The sequence below is a fragment of the Engystomops pustulosus genome, chromosome 3 (genome assembly GCF_040894005.1).
Source record: "Engystomops pustulosus chromosome 3, aEngPut4.maternal, whole genome shotgun sequence".
Taxonomy (NCBI): domain Eukaryota; kingdom Metazoa; phylum Chordata; class Amphibia; order Anura; family Leptodactylidae; genus Engystomops; species Engystomops pustulosus.
This window is the reverse complement of record NC_092413.1, coordinates 12,832,205-12,850,807: the sequence shown is the minus strand read 5'-3', so window position 1 is coordinate 12,850,807 and position 18,603 is coordinate 12,832,205. Positions and strand designations below refer to the sequence as shown.

General features: G+C 44.5%; 1 protein-coding gene across 1 annotated transcript; it reads right to left on the bottom strand.

The window, feature by feature from the left end:
- Positions 1–864: 864 nt before the first annotated feature.
- On the bottom strand, positions 865–16,894 carry HHIPL2 (HHIP like 2). Its single transcript, XM_072140087.1, has 9 exons — positions 16,561–16,894; positions 14,722–15,371; positions 14,405–14,548; positions 13,131–13,462; positions 11,910–12,036; positions 10,256–10,401; positions 9,477–9,558; positions 6,596–6,678; positions 865–3,628 (listed from the first exon to the last, which is right to left on the bottom strand). Exons 1-9 carry the CDS (start codon positions 16,885–16,887, stop codon positions 2,493–2,495), a joined length of 3,027 nt encoding a protein of 1,008 aa, XP_071996188.1. The 5' UTR covers positions 16,888–16,894; the 3' UTR covers positions 865–2,492.
- Positions 16,895–18,603: the final 1,709 nt, after the last annotated feature.

Below are 18,603 nucleotides of genomic sequence, written 5' to 3'. Positions count from 1 at the left end.
GAGATAGATAGATGGATGGATGGATGGATAGATAGATAGATAGATATGAGATAGATAGATAGATATGAGATAGATAGATAGATAGATATATAGATATGAGATAGATAGATAGATAGATAGATAGATAGATAGATATGAGATAGATAGATAGATAGATAGATAGATAGATAGATATGAGATAGATAGATATGAGATAGATAGATATGAGATGGATAGATAGATATGAGATAGATAGATAGATAGATAGATATGAGATAGATAGATAGATAGATAGATAGATAGATAGATAGATAGATAGATAGATATGAGATAGATAGATATGACATAGATATGAGATAGATAGATAGATAGATATGAGATAGATAGATAGGACGTCTATGAAGTTTTCTAGTAATATGTGTTACCTCCATGCAGCCAGCAGAGGGCAGTATAACATTATTTCTGGCCATGTTACTAGTGAGTCTGGTGTTGCCTCCTTGCTCCTGAGCGCTGCCTGTAGTGCTATACTATGCCAGGTCTGACCCGGTGTAGAAGAGATTCGGCAGCGCAGCCCGGATTTATCAGGAGGCCGGGGGCGGGGCCAGCGTATGATAAATGTGCCCCAATATAGTGGAAAATTGTTAAAAAAAAATATTTTGCGCACAAAAATACATGTGTTTTTTCTAGAATATTCTGTAAATGGGGGGGTTTGTGGTGACCGCTCCAACGAATCACTGACCTCAGGACCCAGGGACCTGTGTATTGGCTCTACACGTGCAGTCATGGGATGCTGGGAGTTGTAGTATCACACCGGACAGAGGCGACCCCCAGCACTCGCTGCTATAAAAGAGACATTTATTACCCAAAATGTGCATCTATCTATACAAACAGGAGCCTCTTATATACAGAACACATATAGCAGAGGCGGAATCTTCCCTCCGCTCACGCATTTCCATTCACTGACAGCAAATGGGATTTTAAAGGTAATGTCCTGGAATCATGATATACACGTAAAGGTCAATTATGGGGTCTTCAATATCTTAAAGGGGGTCCCCACTTCCCAAAATATACACCCACCCCCCCTACTCATCTACTATCCCCTAGAAATATAATAATGCCCACAATGAACAAAATATAACTACTGTTATACTGCCCCCTATGTACAAAAGTACAGAACAAAACATGGGGGGGTCCTCTAATGATCAGTGGTTTCACTCCTCCTCCTTCCCTTCCCAATTTACTGTAATAGGCCCTGCCCAGGGGTATGAGGTGATTCTAGCAAATCTGAATGTACATGTTCTGTTTCAGGCTTCTTGCCCCTCATCAGTACAGAGCAGGCTCATTAAATGGTGACACGCCATAGACAAACTTTAGTGGGGATCCTCAGGCGAGTGTTGGACTGGCCCACCGGAGAATCACAGGATCCTCCGGTGGGCCCAAAAACAAAACTCAATACTGCGACTCAGAGATACAGTAGAAGACAGCTGCAGCCTGTGTGCCTGTGTCTCAGTCTCATCTCCTCCACACTCATCCAGCTCCATCCTCCTCCCCACTTCCTGTCATGTGCATTGATCAAGCAGGGGAGGGAAGGCGATAGTGAGGAGGAGAGGGAGATTGCATAAGGAGACACAGGCACACACAGGTTGCAGCTGCCCACTACCCCTGGGACAACAAGCTTCTGGCAGGGAAACAGGTAATGCGAAATAAAGTTTTATAAAGTAGTGTTGCATTCTGAATGCTGACTAGAATCAGCATAGCAAAGGCTATTGGAACTTGTCACCAGCTAAAAATGACATTTAGTTCTACTAGCCAAACCAGACATAGACAACTATTTCAGGGTTTTTGCCTCTCATCAGTACAGATGAGGTTGAGCAGGTGGTTGTACGCACGCAAGGAGGAACAGGTACTGTTAAATCTCTTCTATAAGAATCTGTCCCACCATCCACCCAAAATTGTATATGAGGCACTTCACCCAATCATCTAGTTACCCTGCTCTGTACTGATGAGCCACAAGAACCCCGAAACAGTCGCCTTAGTATAGAGTTCCTGGTTTAAAAAGGTACAAGTTAATTTGTATACTTGTCATTGCCAGGAGAGGTCTCTACATTGAGGAGCGGAGATAACCAAACCCCATACCCGAATTTTATTTATAATTCTTGTAGTGAAAATGCTGTAAAAAGTGTTCTAGGTAGTGATTGGAGGGATCTGATCGCCCTACATTTATCACGGGTCATATCATGAGTCTTCCAGTTCCCTACCATAATGACCTCACTCCCCTCTTCCTTCTCTACGAGCAGGAGGACAGCGCCATCCATTGTATAGTGGAGGTCACCGGGAATAATCACTGCCACTGTAACGTTCAGGCTCCGCCCATACCGTAAGACAGTTAAATCGGTGTCACCCCCCCCCCCCCTGACTCTCTTAGTTTGGTGGTTACTTGAGGTGATCCCATAAACCCATCTCTATATCAGGTGTTTTTTTGGATTTTTAGTTACGCTTCCTAAGAAGGAGCCTCAGTTGGTTGGTGCTGTAGACGTCTCACTGGACCTTATTTTAGTGTCCTGATTTGTGTCCTTTCTACTGTTTTCATCCACAGCTTGAGATTTCGATCCTTGAGTTGTTTTGGAGAGTTTATCTTTTATTGTTGGCCTTTTCGTAGGCTTCACTTTCTTGGAGGTGGATAAAGGGGTCTTCAAACCAGACGAAAGGCCATGTTCTTGCTGAGCTTTGACTTTGGTCAACGTTGCGTCATCATCGTGTGGAGGTTGAGTCAACAGGTCCTCAGTCGGGCTTGTCGTCAACAGAGCTAAAGATGTCTCCCTCTCTCCCAATTTTTTGACCGTGTTCCTTTTATTCGCCTTTTTCCTCGAGGAGAAGGCCAAGTTGCTTTCTTCTGACGATGGGGCCAGAGGTTTAGCAGTTGGTTTTGTTTTCTTCTTCTTTAGCTTTTTGGTCTTGTCCTGCGAGGCGATTCTATCTTTTATTTTGGTGTTGACTTTAGATTTTTTGGGTTTCGGCATGTGATCTTTCGACTTTAGTTTATCCTTTGGATTTTTAGTTTGCTTGACTTTCTTCGAGGTCTTTGTGGGTGAAGGTTTTTTGGAATCTGAATTTGAGTTTGTGGCTACAACAGGAGACTGGGTCAACATGTCCTCCACTGGCCTCAATGGTTGACTCGTTGGAGATGGTTTCATCACATCTTTAGACGGTCTCTTGGTCTTTAGGGTAGGTGAAGGCTTTTTAGGAATTATACTTGTCTTTTCATCCTTACTTGATGTTTTGACTTCTTCTGTAGGCTTCTTTATCCTATTATTGGTAGACGGTAACTGTGTAGTGGTCATAGAAGACATCTCCGCTTCTTCAGTAGGTTCCAACTCATTGATAGTCATCTCCGTAGGCTCCTTAGTAACCTCGAAGGTCGGAACTTGAGTTTTAGTAGGTCGTTTTGTGGTGGTAGCCTCGTCAACAGTCATCTGTGTAGGTTTCTTTGTGACTTCAATGGTTGGGGGTTGAGTTGTTGTAGGGTTTTTGGTGGTAGTAGTAATCTTGGCAGGAGGTTTGGGGGTGGTCTTCTGTGGTTTTGGCATTACTTTAATAGGTTTCTTAACTATTGGTTTACTTTCTTCACTAAGTATTTCAAGAACAGTTCCTGGAAAAGAAGTAAAAAATATGGATGAGAAGTTAAAACATTGGAAGATCGGTAAAGACTACTTAATAAAATACAGAATATAAGCAAATACCATATTCACAGAACAAGAGTCTTAGTTGAAAATCAACCCACCACATGCACTGCAAAGGGAAGGGAGACACTACAACATTCAGCCATGTAATGGAAGACAGTAGGTTACCATAGATGATGTCACAGCTTATCTCCTCCCCCTCCCTGTATAATGACCTCTATATAGATAACACTGACCCATCATTACATCACTACTGACAATAGATGATGTCACAGCTTATCTCCTCCCCCTCCCTGTACAATGACCTCTATATAGATAACACTGACCCATCATTACATCACTACTGACAATAGATGATGTCACAGCTTATCCCCTCCTCCTCCCTGTACAATGACCTCTATATAGATAACACTGACCCATCATTACATCACTACTGACAATAGATGATGTCACAGCTTATCTCCTCCCCCCTCCCTGTACAATGACCTCTATATAGATAACACTGACCCATCATTACATCACTACTGACAATAGATGATGTCACAGCTTATCTCCTCCCCCTCCCTGTATAATGACCTCTATATAGATAACACTGACCCATCATTACATCACTATTGACAATAGATGATGTCACAGCTTATCTCCTCCCCCACCCTGTACAATGACCTCTATATAGATAACACTGACCCATCATTACATCACTACTGACAATAGATGATGTCATCGCTTATCTCCTCCCCCCTCCCTGTACAATGACCTCTATATAGATAACACTGACCCATCATTACATCACTACTGACAATACATGATGTCACAGCTTATCTCCTCCCCCCTCTCTGTACAATGACCTCTATATAGATAACACTGACCCATCATTACATCACTACTGACAATAGATGATGTCACAGCTTATCCCCTCCTCCCTGTACAATGACCTCTATATAGATAACACTGACCCATCATTACATCACTACTGACAATAGATGATGTCACAGCTTATCCCCTCCCCCTCCCTGTACAATGACCTCTATATAGATAACACTGACCCATCATTACATCACTACTGACAATAGATGATGTCACAGCTTATCTCCTCCCCCTCCATGTACAATGACCTCTATATAGATAACACTGACCCATCATTACATCACTACTGACAATAGATGATGTCACAGCTTATCTCCTCCCCCTCCCTGTACAATGACCTCTATATAGATTACACTGACCCATCATTACATCACTACTGACAATAGATGATGTCACAGCTTATCTCCTCCCCCTCCCTGTATAATGACCTCTATATAGATAACACTGACCCATCATTACATCACTACTGACAATAGATGATGTCACAGCTTATCTCCTCCCCCCTCCCTGTACAATGACCTCTATATAGATAACACTGACCCATCATTACATCACTACTGACAATAGATGATGTCACAGCTTATCTCCTCCCCCTCCCTGTATAATGACCTCTATATAGATAACACTGACCCATCATTACATCACTACTGACAATAGATGATGTCACAGCTTATCTCCTCCCCCCTCCCTGTACAATGACCTCTATATAGATAGCACTGACCCATCATTACATCACTACTGACAATAGATGATGTCACAGCTTATCTCCTCCTCCTCCCTGTACAATGACCTCTATATAGATAACACTGACCCATCATTACATCACTATTGACAATAGATGATGTCACAGCTTATCCCCTCCCCCTCCCTGTACAATGACCTCTATATAGATAACACTGACCCATCATTACATCACTACTGACAATAGATGATGTCACAGCTTATCTCCTCCTCCTCCCTGTACAATGACCTCTATATAGATAACACTGACCCATCATTACATCACTACTGACAATAGATGATGTCACAGCTTATCTCCTCCCCTCCCTGTACAATGACCTCTATATAGATAACACTGACCCATCATTACATCACTACTGACAATAGATGATGTCACAGCTTATCTCCTCCTCCTCCCTGTACAATGACCTTTATATAGATAACACTGACCCATCATTACATCACTACTGACAATAGATGATGTCACAGCTTATCTCCTCCCCCTCCCTGTATAATGACCTCTATATAGATAACACTGACCCATCATTACATCACTACTGACAATAGATGATGTCACAGCTTATCTCCTCCCTCTCCCTGTACAATGACCTTTATATAGATAACACTGACCCATCATTACATCACTACTGACAATAGATGATGTCACAGCTTATCTCCTCCCCCTCCCTGTAGAATGAGCTCTATATAGATAACACTGACCCATCATTACATCACTACTGACAATAGATGATGTCACAGCTTATCTCCTCCCCCTCCCTGTACAATGACCTCTATATAGATAACACTGACCCATCATTACATCACTACTGACAATAGATGATGTCACAGCTTATCTCCTCCCCCCCCTGTATAATGACCTCTATATAGATAACACTGACCCATCATTACATCACTACTGACAATAGATGATGTCACAGCTTATCTCCTCCCCCTCCCTGTACAATGTCCTCTATATAGATAACACTGACCCATCATTACATCACTACTGACAATAGATGATGTCACAGCTTATCTCCTCCTCCCTGTACAATGGCCTCTATATAGATAACACTGACCCATCATTACATCACTACTGACAATAGATGATGTCACAGCTTATCCCCTCCCCCTCCCTGTACAATGACCTCTATATAGATAACACTGACCCATCATTACATCACTACTGACTATACATGATGTCACAGCTTATCTCCTCCCCCTCCCTGTACAATGACCTCTATATAGATAACACTGACCCATCATTACATCACTACTGACAATAGATGATGTCACAGCTTATCCCCTGTATCTGGTTTTATACTGTCACCCCCCCTAAAGAGGTGACTTACTTTCACGTGGGGCAAAGGGGATGACTTTACTCCTGGTCTTCACCGGCGTAGGTTTGTACTTACACTTTCCTGGTGGTGCTCGCCTAGAAGAAATGAAGCAACATGATACAACCTTTCAAATTGAAACCACAGGTAGAATGTTCCGCTCCTAACGTTCCGGTAATCGTTACGTGGCGGAGCCCTCAGGGCGGCCATGATGATCTATTACGGCTCGGAACATCTGTAGGTATTTCCCAATAAAGAGAAACCATCTGTATTTCCATAGAAGGAGAATGGGGTCCTGTTATTGATCTCTCCGAAATGACCTCCCCGTGACTGGAGCAGGTGAAACACATTAACGAAACGAGAATCCTCTAATCAACCGGTCTGGGGATCTCCTGCAGAGACGAGGATTTGTGTACATGGCGTCTGGCCCCAGTGATGGGAACATAACATTTTTGGATGCTTTTCACACTGTGTATGTCTGCCATGGTGTAAATAGAACCTTAGGCCCCATGACAGGGAAATACAGTCTTTACAGAGCCACATAGTATCCCTAAAACAACACATGGTGTAGAAGAGCTAAGTAATATGGAATCTGATCAAACATGGCGTCACTCTCTTTCACTTCACAAACTGGAAGTATAAGATGGTTTATGGATTGTGTTTTCTATAAAATCTGTACAACCCCATAAGCTTTTCAAGCAACTGCGGATACAATCTAGGCCGCCATAGAAACTTCATTCTCCATCCAAATCTCTATAGTAACTGTCTCATCAGGTGCTCAGCTCGTTATATCCCTGGTCATGTGATGTCCCACAGGTGCACAGCTCATTATATTCCTGGTCATGTAATGTCACACAGGTGCACAGCTCATTATATCCCTGGTCATGTGATGTCACACAGGTGCATGGCTCGTTATATCTCTGGTCATGTGATGTCCCACAGGTGCTCAGCTCGTTATATCCCTGGTCATGTGATGTTCCACAGGTGCTCAGCTCGTTATATCCCTGGTCATGTGATGTCCCACAGGTGCTCAGCTTGTTATATCCCTGGTCATGTGATGTCACACAGGTGCACGATTCTTTATATAACACAAAGCTCTGATTGCTCTCTGTGGAATAACGAACAGTGCACCTGGTGACATCACAGGACCAGGGATATAACGAGCCGTGCACCTGTGTGACATCACATGACCAGGGATATAACGAGCCGTGCACCTGTGTGACATCACATGACCAGGGATGTAACAAGCCGCGCACCTGTGTGACATCACATGACCAGGGATATAACGAGCCGTGCACCTGTGTGACTTCACATGACCAGGGATGTAACAAGCCGCGCACCTGTGTGACATCACATGACCAGGGATGTAACAAGCCACGCACCTGTCTGACATCACATGACCAAGGATATAACGAGCCGTGCACCTGTGTGACATCACATGACCAGGGATATATAACGAGCCATGCACCTGTGTGACCTCACATGACCAGGGATATAATGAGCCATGCACCTGTGTGACATCACATGACCAGGGATGTAACGAGCCGTGCACCTGTGTGACATCACATGACCAGGGATGTAATTAGCCGTGCACCTGTGTCACATTACATGGCCAGGGATATAACGAGCCATGCACCTGTGTGACATCACATGACCAGGTATGTAACGAGCCACACACCTGTGGGACATCACATGACCAGGGATATAACGAGCCACCCACCTATGTAACATCACATGACCAGGGATATAACAAGCTGTGCACCTGTGTGACATCACATGACCAGGGATATAACGAGCCGTGCACCTGTGTGACATCACATGACCAGGGATATAACAAGCTGTGCACCTGTGTGACATCACATGACCAGGGATATAACAAGCTGTGCACCTGTGTGACATCACATGACCAGGGATATAACAAGCTGTGCACCTGTGTGACATCACATGACCAGGGATATAACGAGCCGTGCACCTGTGTGACATCACATGACCAGGGATATAACAAGCTGTGCACCTGTGTGACATCACATGACCAGGGATATAACAAGCTGTGCACCTGTGTGACATCACATGACCAGGGATATAACGAGCCGTGCACCTGTGTGACATCACATGACCAGGGATATAACAAGCTGTGCACCTGTGTGACATCACATGACCAGGGATATAACAAGCTGTGCACCTGTGTGACATCACATGACCAGGGATATAACGAGCCGTGCACCTGTGTGACATCACATAATCAGGTCCTGTTTCCTTAGAGATCCCTCCGACACATTAGAAGACCCCAGTATTACACGCGGCACATAGTAGGTCGGGGTCCTCTGTTACTTGGAGTTTTACCTTTGTTGTGACCTTCTTATGTCTTTACATTGACCAGGAAATCCTAGTAATAACACAATATACAGCGCAAAAGTCTTGAAAATCAATCATTCTCCCCCCTTTATATGAGCTGGCGGGAGAGCGCAGTGTGACAGCCCCCGATACACTGATCATCTGATTTCTGATTCCCCGTAGACTCCGGACTCTGAAGTGTCATTGGTTTATGGTATAAAATTTGCCAACTTAATATTTACTCTACGTTTCAATGTCTCACTGTTTTCAAGATCTCTGCTTGCTTCCAGGGAATTGTTGTTGGCAAGTTAAAGCCACATATCCGTAAGCAGCTGTTACATTCCACGGCTGAGAGTTTGTTACAGTTGTATCCGGTCTGGGACATAAATCTGATACATTTTACCCGCACTGATACATTGTTACAAACAGCAATATATATACGGCATGTCCAATGGACAATCTGGATATAATCAAGAATCTTCTCATTCACTGATAGCAAGCAGAGATCTTAACAGGGATGAAGGTGAAGAAACACACACAAATGACACAAATACACACAAACCTGGAGGGGTCCACGAGCCGATAGACTGTCCCATAGGGGGATAAAGATGTGGGGTCTGACGTGGAGAGGAAATACAGCTCACCTGTGGACACCAGAGAAAATTATTATTATTATTTTTTCACGTATTATTTTAGATTATAATTTATTACCATGAGCATGATCACTTCTCTAGACCACCAGGGACTTCATCCTTAGGCCAACGAAAACTCTAACATGAACAATTTCACTTCCCTAGACCACCAGGGACTCATGAGGATGGACACGCTCACTGCCTCAGGTGAATAGGGACACTACCAGGATGACCATGACTTCTCTAGACCACCAGGGACTCTACAATGAACAACATCATTTCCACCAGTCTACAAGGGACTTACAATGAACATCATCGCTGCTTTAGACCACCAGGGACTCTACCCTAAGCATGATCACTTCCCTAGACCATCAGGGATTCTATCATGATGAGTATGACTTCCTTAGACCACCAGGAATTCGACCATTATGACATGACTTCCTTAGACCAACAGGGACCCCACCATGAGGCTTATCCCTTCTCTAGACCACCAGGGACTCTACCTTGAGCATGATCACTTCCTCAGACGAATAGGCATTCTACCATGAAACACCCTCACTTCCTAAGACCACCAGGGACTCTACAATGACCATGATCACTTCCCTAGACCACCAGGTACTCTACCATGAGCACAAACAAACCTGGCTAAGTGGAGCTTATACGTGTAACGTGATCCTGCCGCTCTAATATCCGCTCTACGTGAAATTACCGGCTTCATCCTCCGCAAAGGAGATGATAAACTTGCTGTAGGTGTTGATGAGCTTTGGGAAGGCGCAGACGCTGGAGTCTCCCATACAGATATCCTGCCGGCTCCACCGTCCCGTCGTCTCATCTTCGTGTAACGCCATCAGCCGCCTACAGAAGGGAAACAATCCAGAGAATCATGTCCTGCAGACAGCACAGAGAAGTGTCCCCATGTAGCAGGATAGAAGAGAAGTGAGTGGGAGCTGTAGACAGTACAGAGAAGTGTCCCATGTAGCAGGATAGAAGAGAAGTGAGTGGGAGCTGCAGACAGGACAGAGAAGTGTCCCCATGTAGCAGGATAGAAGAGAAGTGAGTGGGAGCTGCAGACAGTACAGAGAAGTGTCCAGTGTAGCAGGATAAAAGAAGTGAGTGGGAGCTACAGACAGGACAGAGAAGTGTCCCCCGTGTAGCAGGATAGAGGAGAAGTGAGTGGGAGCTGCAGACAGTACAGAGAAGTGTCCCCCGTGTAGCAGGATAGAAAAGAAGTGAGTGGGAGCTGCAGACAGTACAGAGAAGTGTCCCGTGTAACAGGATAGAAGAGAAGTGAGTGGGAGCTGCAGACAGGACAGAGAAGTGTCCCCCGTGTAGCAGGATAGAAAAGAAGTGAGTGGGAGCCGCAGACAGGACAGAGAAGTGTCCCAGTGTAGCAGGATAGAAGAGAAGTGAGTGGGGGCTGCAGACAGGACAGAGAAGTGTCCCGTATAGGAGGATAGAAGAGAAGTGTGTGGGAGCTGCAGACAGGACAGAGAAGTTCCCCGTGTAGCAGGATAGAAGAGAAGTGTGTGGGAGCTGCAGACAGGACAGAGAAGTGTCCCGTGTAGCAGGATAGAAGAGAAGTGAGTAGGAGCTGCAGACAGGACAGATAAGTGTCCCCCGTGTAGCAGGATAGAAGAGAAGTGAGTGGGAGCAACAGACAGTACAGAGCAGTGTCCCCCATGTAGCAGGATAGAAGATAACTGTGTGGGAGCTGCAGACAGGACAGAGAAGTGTTCCCCGTGTAGCAGGATAGAAGAGAAGTGAGTGGGAGCTGCAGACAGGACAGATAAGTGCCCCGTGTAGTAGGATGACCACACTGGTGTCTGAGGAGAATACTGTGCAGAATTACAGGGGTGCAGCAGGAGACCAGCACTGGGGGATCCCCTCCAGGAGAAGCCCCTGCTGAGGAGGTCACTGGGAGCAGGGTGTCACACACCTGGGTGCTGCTGTGGGGGTCATTCTCATGCTGGGGGGGGGGGAGAAGCAGAGAGGAGCTTGTAGGAATCTAACATTGAGACTGAATCTAACATTGCGCCCAAACTGCGCCTAAAGTAAAGTGATTAATAAGAGGCAGAAACTCATCTCATCACAGATGGTTGTAGCTTGTGATAATTCTGCCGCAACAACGAGAACAGCGATACATCCGTTCCGATGTGTCTATCTTTCAATTTCATAACTATTTGTATCATTTCTGTTTATGTATTTTAGTGCATTTCTATCTCAATATTAATCAAATGAATCAATAATCTCAAGGTGTTGTATAACATATTGCTATACATGTATTCTATCATTTTATCTATATTCCTCATATCTATCTATGTCATATTATCTATCTGGTACTTAATCGTATGTCATCAACTTACCCATTCATAAAGTCCCCAAAGATATATATTCCATTTAGATTTGGATATTCGCAGCCTCGATACACATAACCTCCAGTCACCGATTTACCAACATTGTGCCCATAAGCGTAAATTGGTAGAACATCATCTGTCAATGATAAATCATCATCTTATGACAACCAAAAAAAATCCAATTGTCACAGTACCAAAACCAGAGACCATTTTGGCTGGGGTTACAACTAGGGGGTCATTTACTAAGGGCCCGACTCGCGTTTTCCCGACGTGTTACCCGAATATTTCCGATTTGCGCTGATTTCCCCTGAATTGCCCCGGGATTTTGGCGCATGCGATCGGATTGTGGCGCATCGGCACTGGCATGCACGCGACAGAAATCGGGGGGCGTGGCCGAACGAAAACCCGACGTATTCGGAAAAACCGCCGCATTTAAAAAAAAAAAATCTCGCACTTACCTTCACTCAGCCCGACTCGGTGAACTCCAGCGCGTTCCGATGCTTTGCAGCGCAGCAGTGCCACCTGGTGGACGGTGGAGGAACTACCTTAATGAATCCCGGCCGGACCCGAATCAAGCGCAGAGAACGCGCCGCTGGATCACGAATGGACCGGGTAAGTAAATCTCCCACAACTAACTTTGAAAACTGACAGAATCCTCTATGTAGTCCCAGGGGTTGGGCATTGGTTTGGATGAATTTCAAAAAATAACATATAAGTTGTCTGTGCTACAAACTGCTCAGCTCTCAGCCCCCACCTCTGTGCTCCTGTACAGCTCCTCCCTCTCCCACTAATGTCAGCTCACCAGGCTGTGACCTCTGTGAAGGAGCAGGAGGAAGAAGCTGTACAAGAGCACGAAGGTGGGGGCTGAGAGTTGAGGAGCACAGACAAGTCACATGCTGTTTTTCGAAATGCATCCAAACCAATACTTAGCGCCGCTCACCTCTGCCGCTCTCCATAGAGAAACATGGGGCACGACGACATGTCCTATCTCTCCTGCGGGTACGGAATGGTCTGGTGCCTATGTTGGACATATATACACCGTATATATACGTCGGCCGTATATACGGCAGTGTGAGTGTAGCCAAAATCCAATTGTACAATGAGCAACAGTCAATAAAGTTCTTAACACCACACAATGATGGAGTCCTGTGGAAAGTGAATGACCTGAATATCAGATGGGTTACTAAGGTTCTGGATGGATATATTGATGTAGACACAGCGATCACTTACGTAAAGAAGAGTTGAGGCAGAGCATTATGTCAAAACACTCGAATCCCTCCTTGGCCCTCCAGCCATAGTTTCCACCTTTTCTAATGATGTCAACTTCTTCATATCGACTTTGGCCAACGTCACCACAGAAGATCCGTCCCCGTCCTTTCCCTGTCACTGGATCTCCTCGGTCAACAGAACATCTCCACATATTCCTTGTTCCATAAGCGTAGACTTCTGGAGCAGCGTGACGCTCTGAGATGAAGGGGTTATCTGGGGGGATACCGTAGGCTTTTCCAGGAGCTCTCGGTCCATCAACATCTAGCCGGAGAACTTTACCTAGTAGGGCACTTCTACAAATAGAAAGTAGTAGAAGTTTTAGGATTGGGGTCATGGTCCAAGAACAATAAAACCCGGCAGGGTAACCCATTAAAACTCTGCCTGGCAGAATAAGAGCCATCAAATGATCAGAGAAGATAGATGATGAAGGACCCCTCTGTCCAAAAAGTTATAGAAGTCCCACATGGCTTCATATAAACTGCCCTTAGTTATGAGAGATTGATCACTCAAGAAGGGACAATCGATGAAATATTGTCGAAGAATCACATTTTTGAAGTATCTTGTTTGAGAGCAAATCTATTTGCCGACAAACCCCACCGTTGGAAGATCCACCAAGTTACAAAAATATTCAAATTCACCAAAACACAGTCCAAAACCATGCGAAGGAACAAAAACTATTTACCAACTTTTAAAAACTATCCCCTAACACAGTTGACATAAGATACTTCCGACTAGAAGATCTTTTGGTCACGTCCATTCACAATATAAGGGCGTTCCTCCAGGGTCATCGGGGCCTTCAAGAAGTCTAAGTCTTGAGCGGAACCAAACATCTAAGGCAGTTGTTAACACCTACAATAAAACTATTGTCCTGCTACTTTACTTGTGGGACAATCTAGCTTCATATTGATGGTGGGATTTTTTTGGACACACACAGCTAGACTTAGGAGGACACCTAGTCAGTGTTGGACTGGCCCACCAGAGCACCAGAAAGTCCTCAGGTGAGGCAACGCTTCAATCCCCTTTGGACCCTAGAAGTAAAGCATAAGACAAACCAATTTGGAAGCTACTAATATCTCTGTCTCAGGAGAATATGTTAGGTGGGCCCGTAGGATAATTTGGATGATTATGGATAAGTTCCCTAAGAACCCCAGTCCAACACTGCACCTAGAGTATAACATTGAGTGAAACCTTAAGGACACTATTTATACAAAGCAGAAAGATTTAATATGTCTTACTTGTTCTGAGCATTTCCGAATTCTCCATGCGGATCTCCAAGCTCCCCTCCATCTCCTGTGAATATGTACAGATATCCGTCCACACCAAAAAGTATTTGCCCCCCATTGTGGTTTCTGAATGGTTCGACAACCTCCAGAATAATTCTGTGGACACAACAAATGCAATTAAACATTCAGAAGAGATTTACCTTCCTTAATTAAAAAATCATGATATATCTCGAAGGGACCTATACACTGGTCATCTGAACACCAGGACTGGTAAGAAAATATATGATTTTGGAGAGACTTTAAATGAATAATACTGAAAATCTGTTTACCTTTCAGAATTTCGATCCGCCCTATTTATGTCAAAGTAAAACACTCGGAATTCACTTATTCGGATTTTCTCCACATATTCATCATCAAGTATTGAATAGTAGACGTAAAATTTCCCATTGTTTCGGAATTTTGGGTGGAAGGCCATTCCAAGGAGTCCCCGCTCATCTCCATGCCATGGACTTGACACCACACTCTCCTGAAGGTATAGAAAAGGTTCTTCCAATCTTCCACCATCAGGTAGGTAGACCCAGATTATACCAACCTGCTCTGCCACAAACATTCGATGGGTGCCGTCATTAGCATGGACCATCAAAACCGGGTTCCTCAACCCATTGGCCACCTCCACCAAACACATTTTGAGACAACCTTCTTGGTCTTCGACCACAGCCCCCAGGTTGTTATTCAGGTCCATGTTTTGGATGACTTCTGGAAAACAATAATCTGGATCTGGTAACTCGAGCAGATGGCAAAACTGGTCTCTGTCCTTTGCGGCCTCTAATATCCTCTTGTCTTGAGTCATTAGAGAGATTGTACTATGGCAGCTAAAGTAGAAGTCTGAGCAATATTGATAGCAAAGCCCTGGAAGAACCATCAGGGGTGTCCTGGGATCTTCAGCATCAAATAAATGGGCAGCATAAGGAGAACATTCCTGGAGAAAAATCAAATGTAAGTCAAATCAACAACAAATTGTAACGAAGCAATGACAAGTCTGGTGGACTCCGAGTTTTATCTCCAATTCTCGAAGGCATCTTAATCATAACGTACACATATATGTTCTACTTACATGAAACCATTAGTCTGGTCAAATATAAAACTCAATGGGGGTCATTTACTAAGGGCCCAATTCGCGTTTTCCCAACGTGTTACCCGAATATTTCCTGACATGCACGCCACGGAGATTGGGGGGGGGGGCGTGGCCAAACGAAAAACCCAACAGATTCGGAAAAACCGCCGCATTTTTTAAAAAAAAATGTGTCGCGGAGCTTGCACTTACCTTCACTCAGCCCGGCTTGGTGAACTCCAGGGCGTTCCGATGCTTTTCAGCGCAGCAGCGCCACCTGGTGGACGGCGGAGGAACTACCTTAATGAATCCCGGCCAGATCCGAATCCAGCGCAGAGGACGCACCGCTGGATCGTGAATGGACCGGGAAAGTAAATCTGCCCCAATGTCACTCACTGCTCCAAACTACGTCTTTGAGTTCCTAGAAGACCAATTAAAGTCATCCTCCACCAGATAACAAAAACAATTGTTTCATCCAACCTCTATGGCCAATTTAAAGTGACCGTTCACATACATAACAAAATATACCTATACAGTAGTCATGAACAGTCAACATCCTTGGTGCCCTATGTTCTACTCCAGATGCCCCCATTACTTTATTCACCTGCTCATCAGGTCTTCTATAAATTAGCCACTGACTTCTGAAGCTACATGTAAGTCTCAGATCCTGGAGACCCAGGGAGAGAAGTATCTGAGACTTGAGAAGTCTTCACTGCATTAGGAGATACCTTGAAGCAAAGGTGAATAAAGCCGAGAAGAACCGTGTCAAATTTTAAGTCGAATTTTGTGTTCCTTGGTGGAGCATCACTTTGATCAGGAGACCAAAGTCATGAAGAAGTTATAGACCTGTCTGAACCCTGTAGTATGATTTTCTTACTTTTACGTTAGAAATGCAAGATATGTAATGATGAGATTCCATACTTATCTAACAGGTTGGGTTCCTACTTATCCATATCATACATATCCTGTAGAAACACCTTCTTTGAAGACCTACCTTACAAAATCAACCATGCAATACCTGGGTTTAGTACTGAGGACAACACAGACAACCAAATACCTGGCACAAAATATCCCTGACATAATCCCCGCACAGCTCTTGCTCCTTGTAGTCATAGTGGTCCATGACCGACCAATATCTCTCGGCTATGATGTTGTCCTTCTCTTGGTCGCAGCATCCAAATTCTTGATACTGGGAACAAAATTCCAAGTGCATGGCAGGCTTGAAAGGGGGTCCAAAGTCCAAACATTGTGGGTGAGCCAAGACACCTGTCTGGAATATGAAGGGCAAGACAGGAATAATGAGAAATGTTTTTAGGATTGAAATGTCCTTCAAGTCTACGATCATCTGCCTGGACCATCTTGAAGCTGGACCTGTTGTAGACATCTCCACAAGGATGAGATGTTCATATGTTGCTAAACAGTGAGTGTTCACATATATCCCAACCCCGTACAATCCCCACCCCTAAATCTTTACTACCTTTTCGCTTAGATTTCAATATGCCCAGCCCTTTTCTATCTCAAAGTCATCTACCACCACTTCCTTGGTCATCAGATCACCCCTCAATGCTCCTCCTAACTTAACCCTATCAAAGTTTCGAAGAAAGGAATTCACATAAAGCTTTACCATCAGCTTCTCCTGCAAGGAATGCAGAGTAGTGAAGCTCAGTCCTCGCTGAGTCTTCTGATTCACGGATGGGGCAGAGCGCCACACATCATCTGCTGCCTGGTACTGCGGCCAGATGTTTTTGTTTATGGCTTTGATGTGACCATTTCAGTTTATGAAGCCTGTAAAAACCCAGGGTAGAGGCTCAGCACAAGGGGATTTCCGAGGGTTGCGCTCATTTTACAGAAGTAATTTGATACATTTTCAATTAGTTTATTACCTATGTTTTAATTTAATTATTAAGTTTTTTTATATCCAATTTATTCTACGATAAATATCCCTGGTATTTGTAGAATTTAGGATATGGGAATGTTCTCCCAGAATATATACACTGGAGATCAAAATTAGGGAACATTGTTTGATCACTTAATTAAAAAAAAAAAAAACTCCATTGATGAACATTTGATCCATTTACGTAAGGGGTCACCTGGTCAGTAGAACAGGGGTTTACAACGTTACCAAAGTATCGACATAAAAACGTTAATTTGCAAAAAAATGTCAACAGTAATGATTGTAGCCGAGATAAAGATTATAAAGACATTGGGGCAGATTTACTTACCCGGTCCATTCGCGATCCAGCGGCGCGTTCTCTGTGGTGGATTCGGGTCCGGCCGGGATTCATTAAGGCAGTTCCTCCGGCGTCCTCCAGGTGGCGCTGCTGCGCTGAAGAGCATCGGAATGCACTCAAGTTCACCAGCCTGTTCCTAGTGAAGGTAAGTGCAAGCTCCGCGCCACTTTTCTTTTTTTAAATGTGCCGGTTTTTCCGAATCCGTTGGGTTTTCGTTCGGCCACGCCCCCCGATTTCCGTCGCGTGCACACCGGCACCGATGCGCCACAATCCGACTGCGTGCGCCAAAACCCCGGGGCAATACAGGGAAAATCGGCGCAAATTGGAAATATTCGGGTAACACGTCGGGAAAACGCGAATCGGGCCCTTAGTAAATGACCCCCATTTTCTGCATTTCCCAGCAGTAACCAATCAGTAGGGAGAGCACAGGACCTCAGCACCGGTCATAGGAGATCACTAGTCTCTCACACGGCTCTTCTGGGATCTACTCCTCTCTTCTTCCAGTCTCTTTCTCAGTTCTGTGACTGTTTTAGGTTTCTTTGCCACAACTTTGTCACCAAGGATTTTCCAGAGGTTTTCTATTTGGTTTAGATCAGAACTCTGGGCATTGACCATTTCATTGTTTCAATGTTTTCTGTTTCTGGAACTGCTTTAGTGCTCTGATGTGTGACAGGGGGCATTGCCCAGCATGAGAATTGCTGGCTGGTTGAGTGAAGAACAAAAGGAAGGAAGCTTGTGATATTGAAGAAGGTTCTGATACACACTTGCATTCACTCTATAGCTGTATGAGAGGTCCAAATCCTGCTGCAGAAAACATTCTCCAAACTATAACACTTCCTCCATCACCTTGCACTGACTTCTATACACAC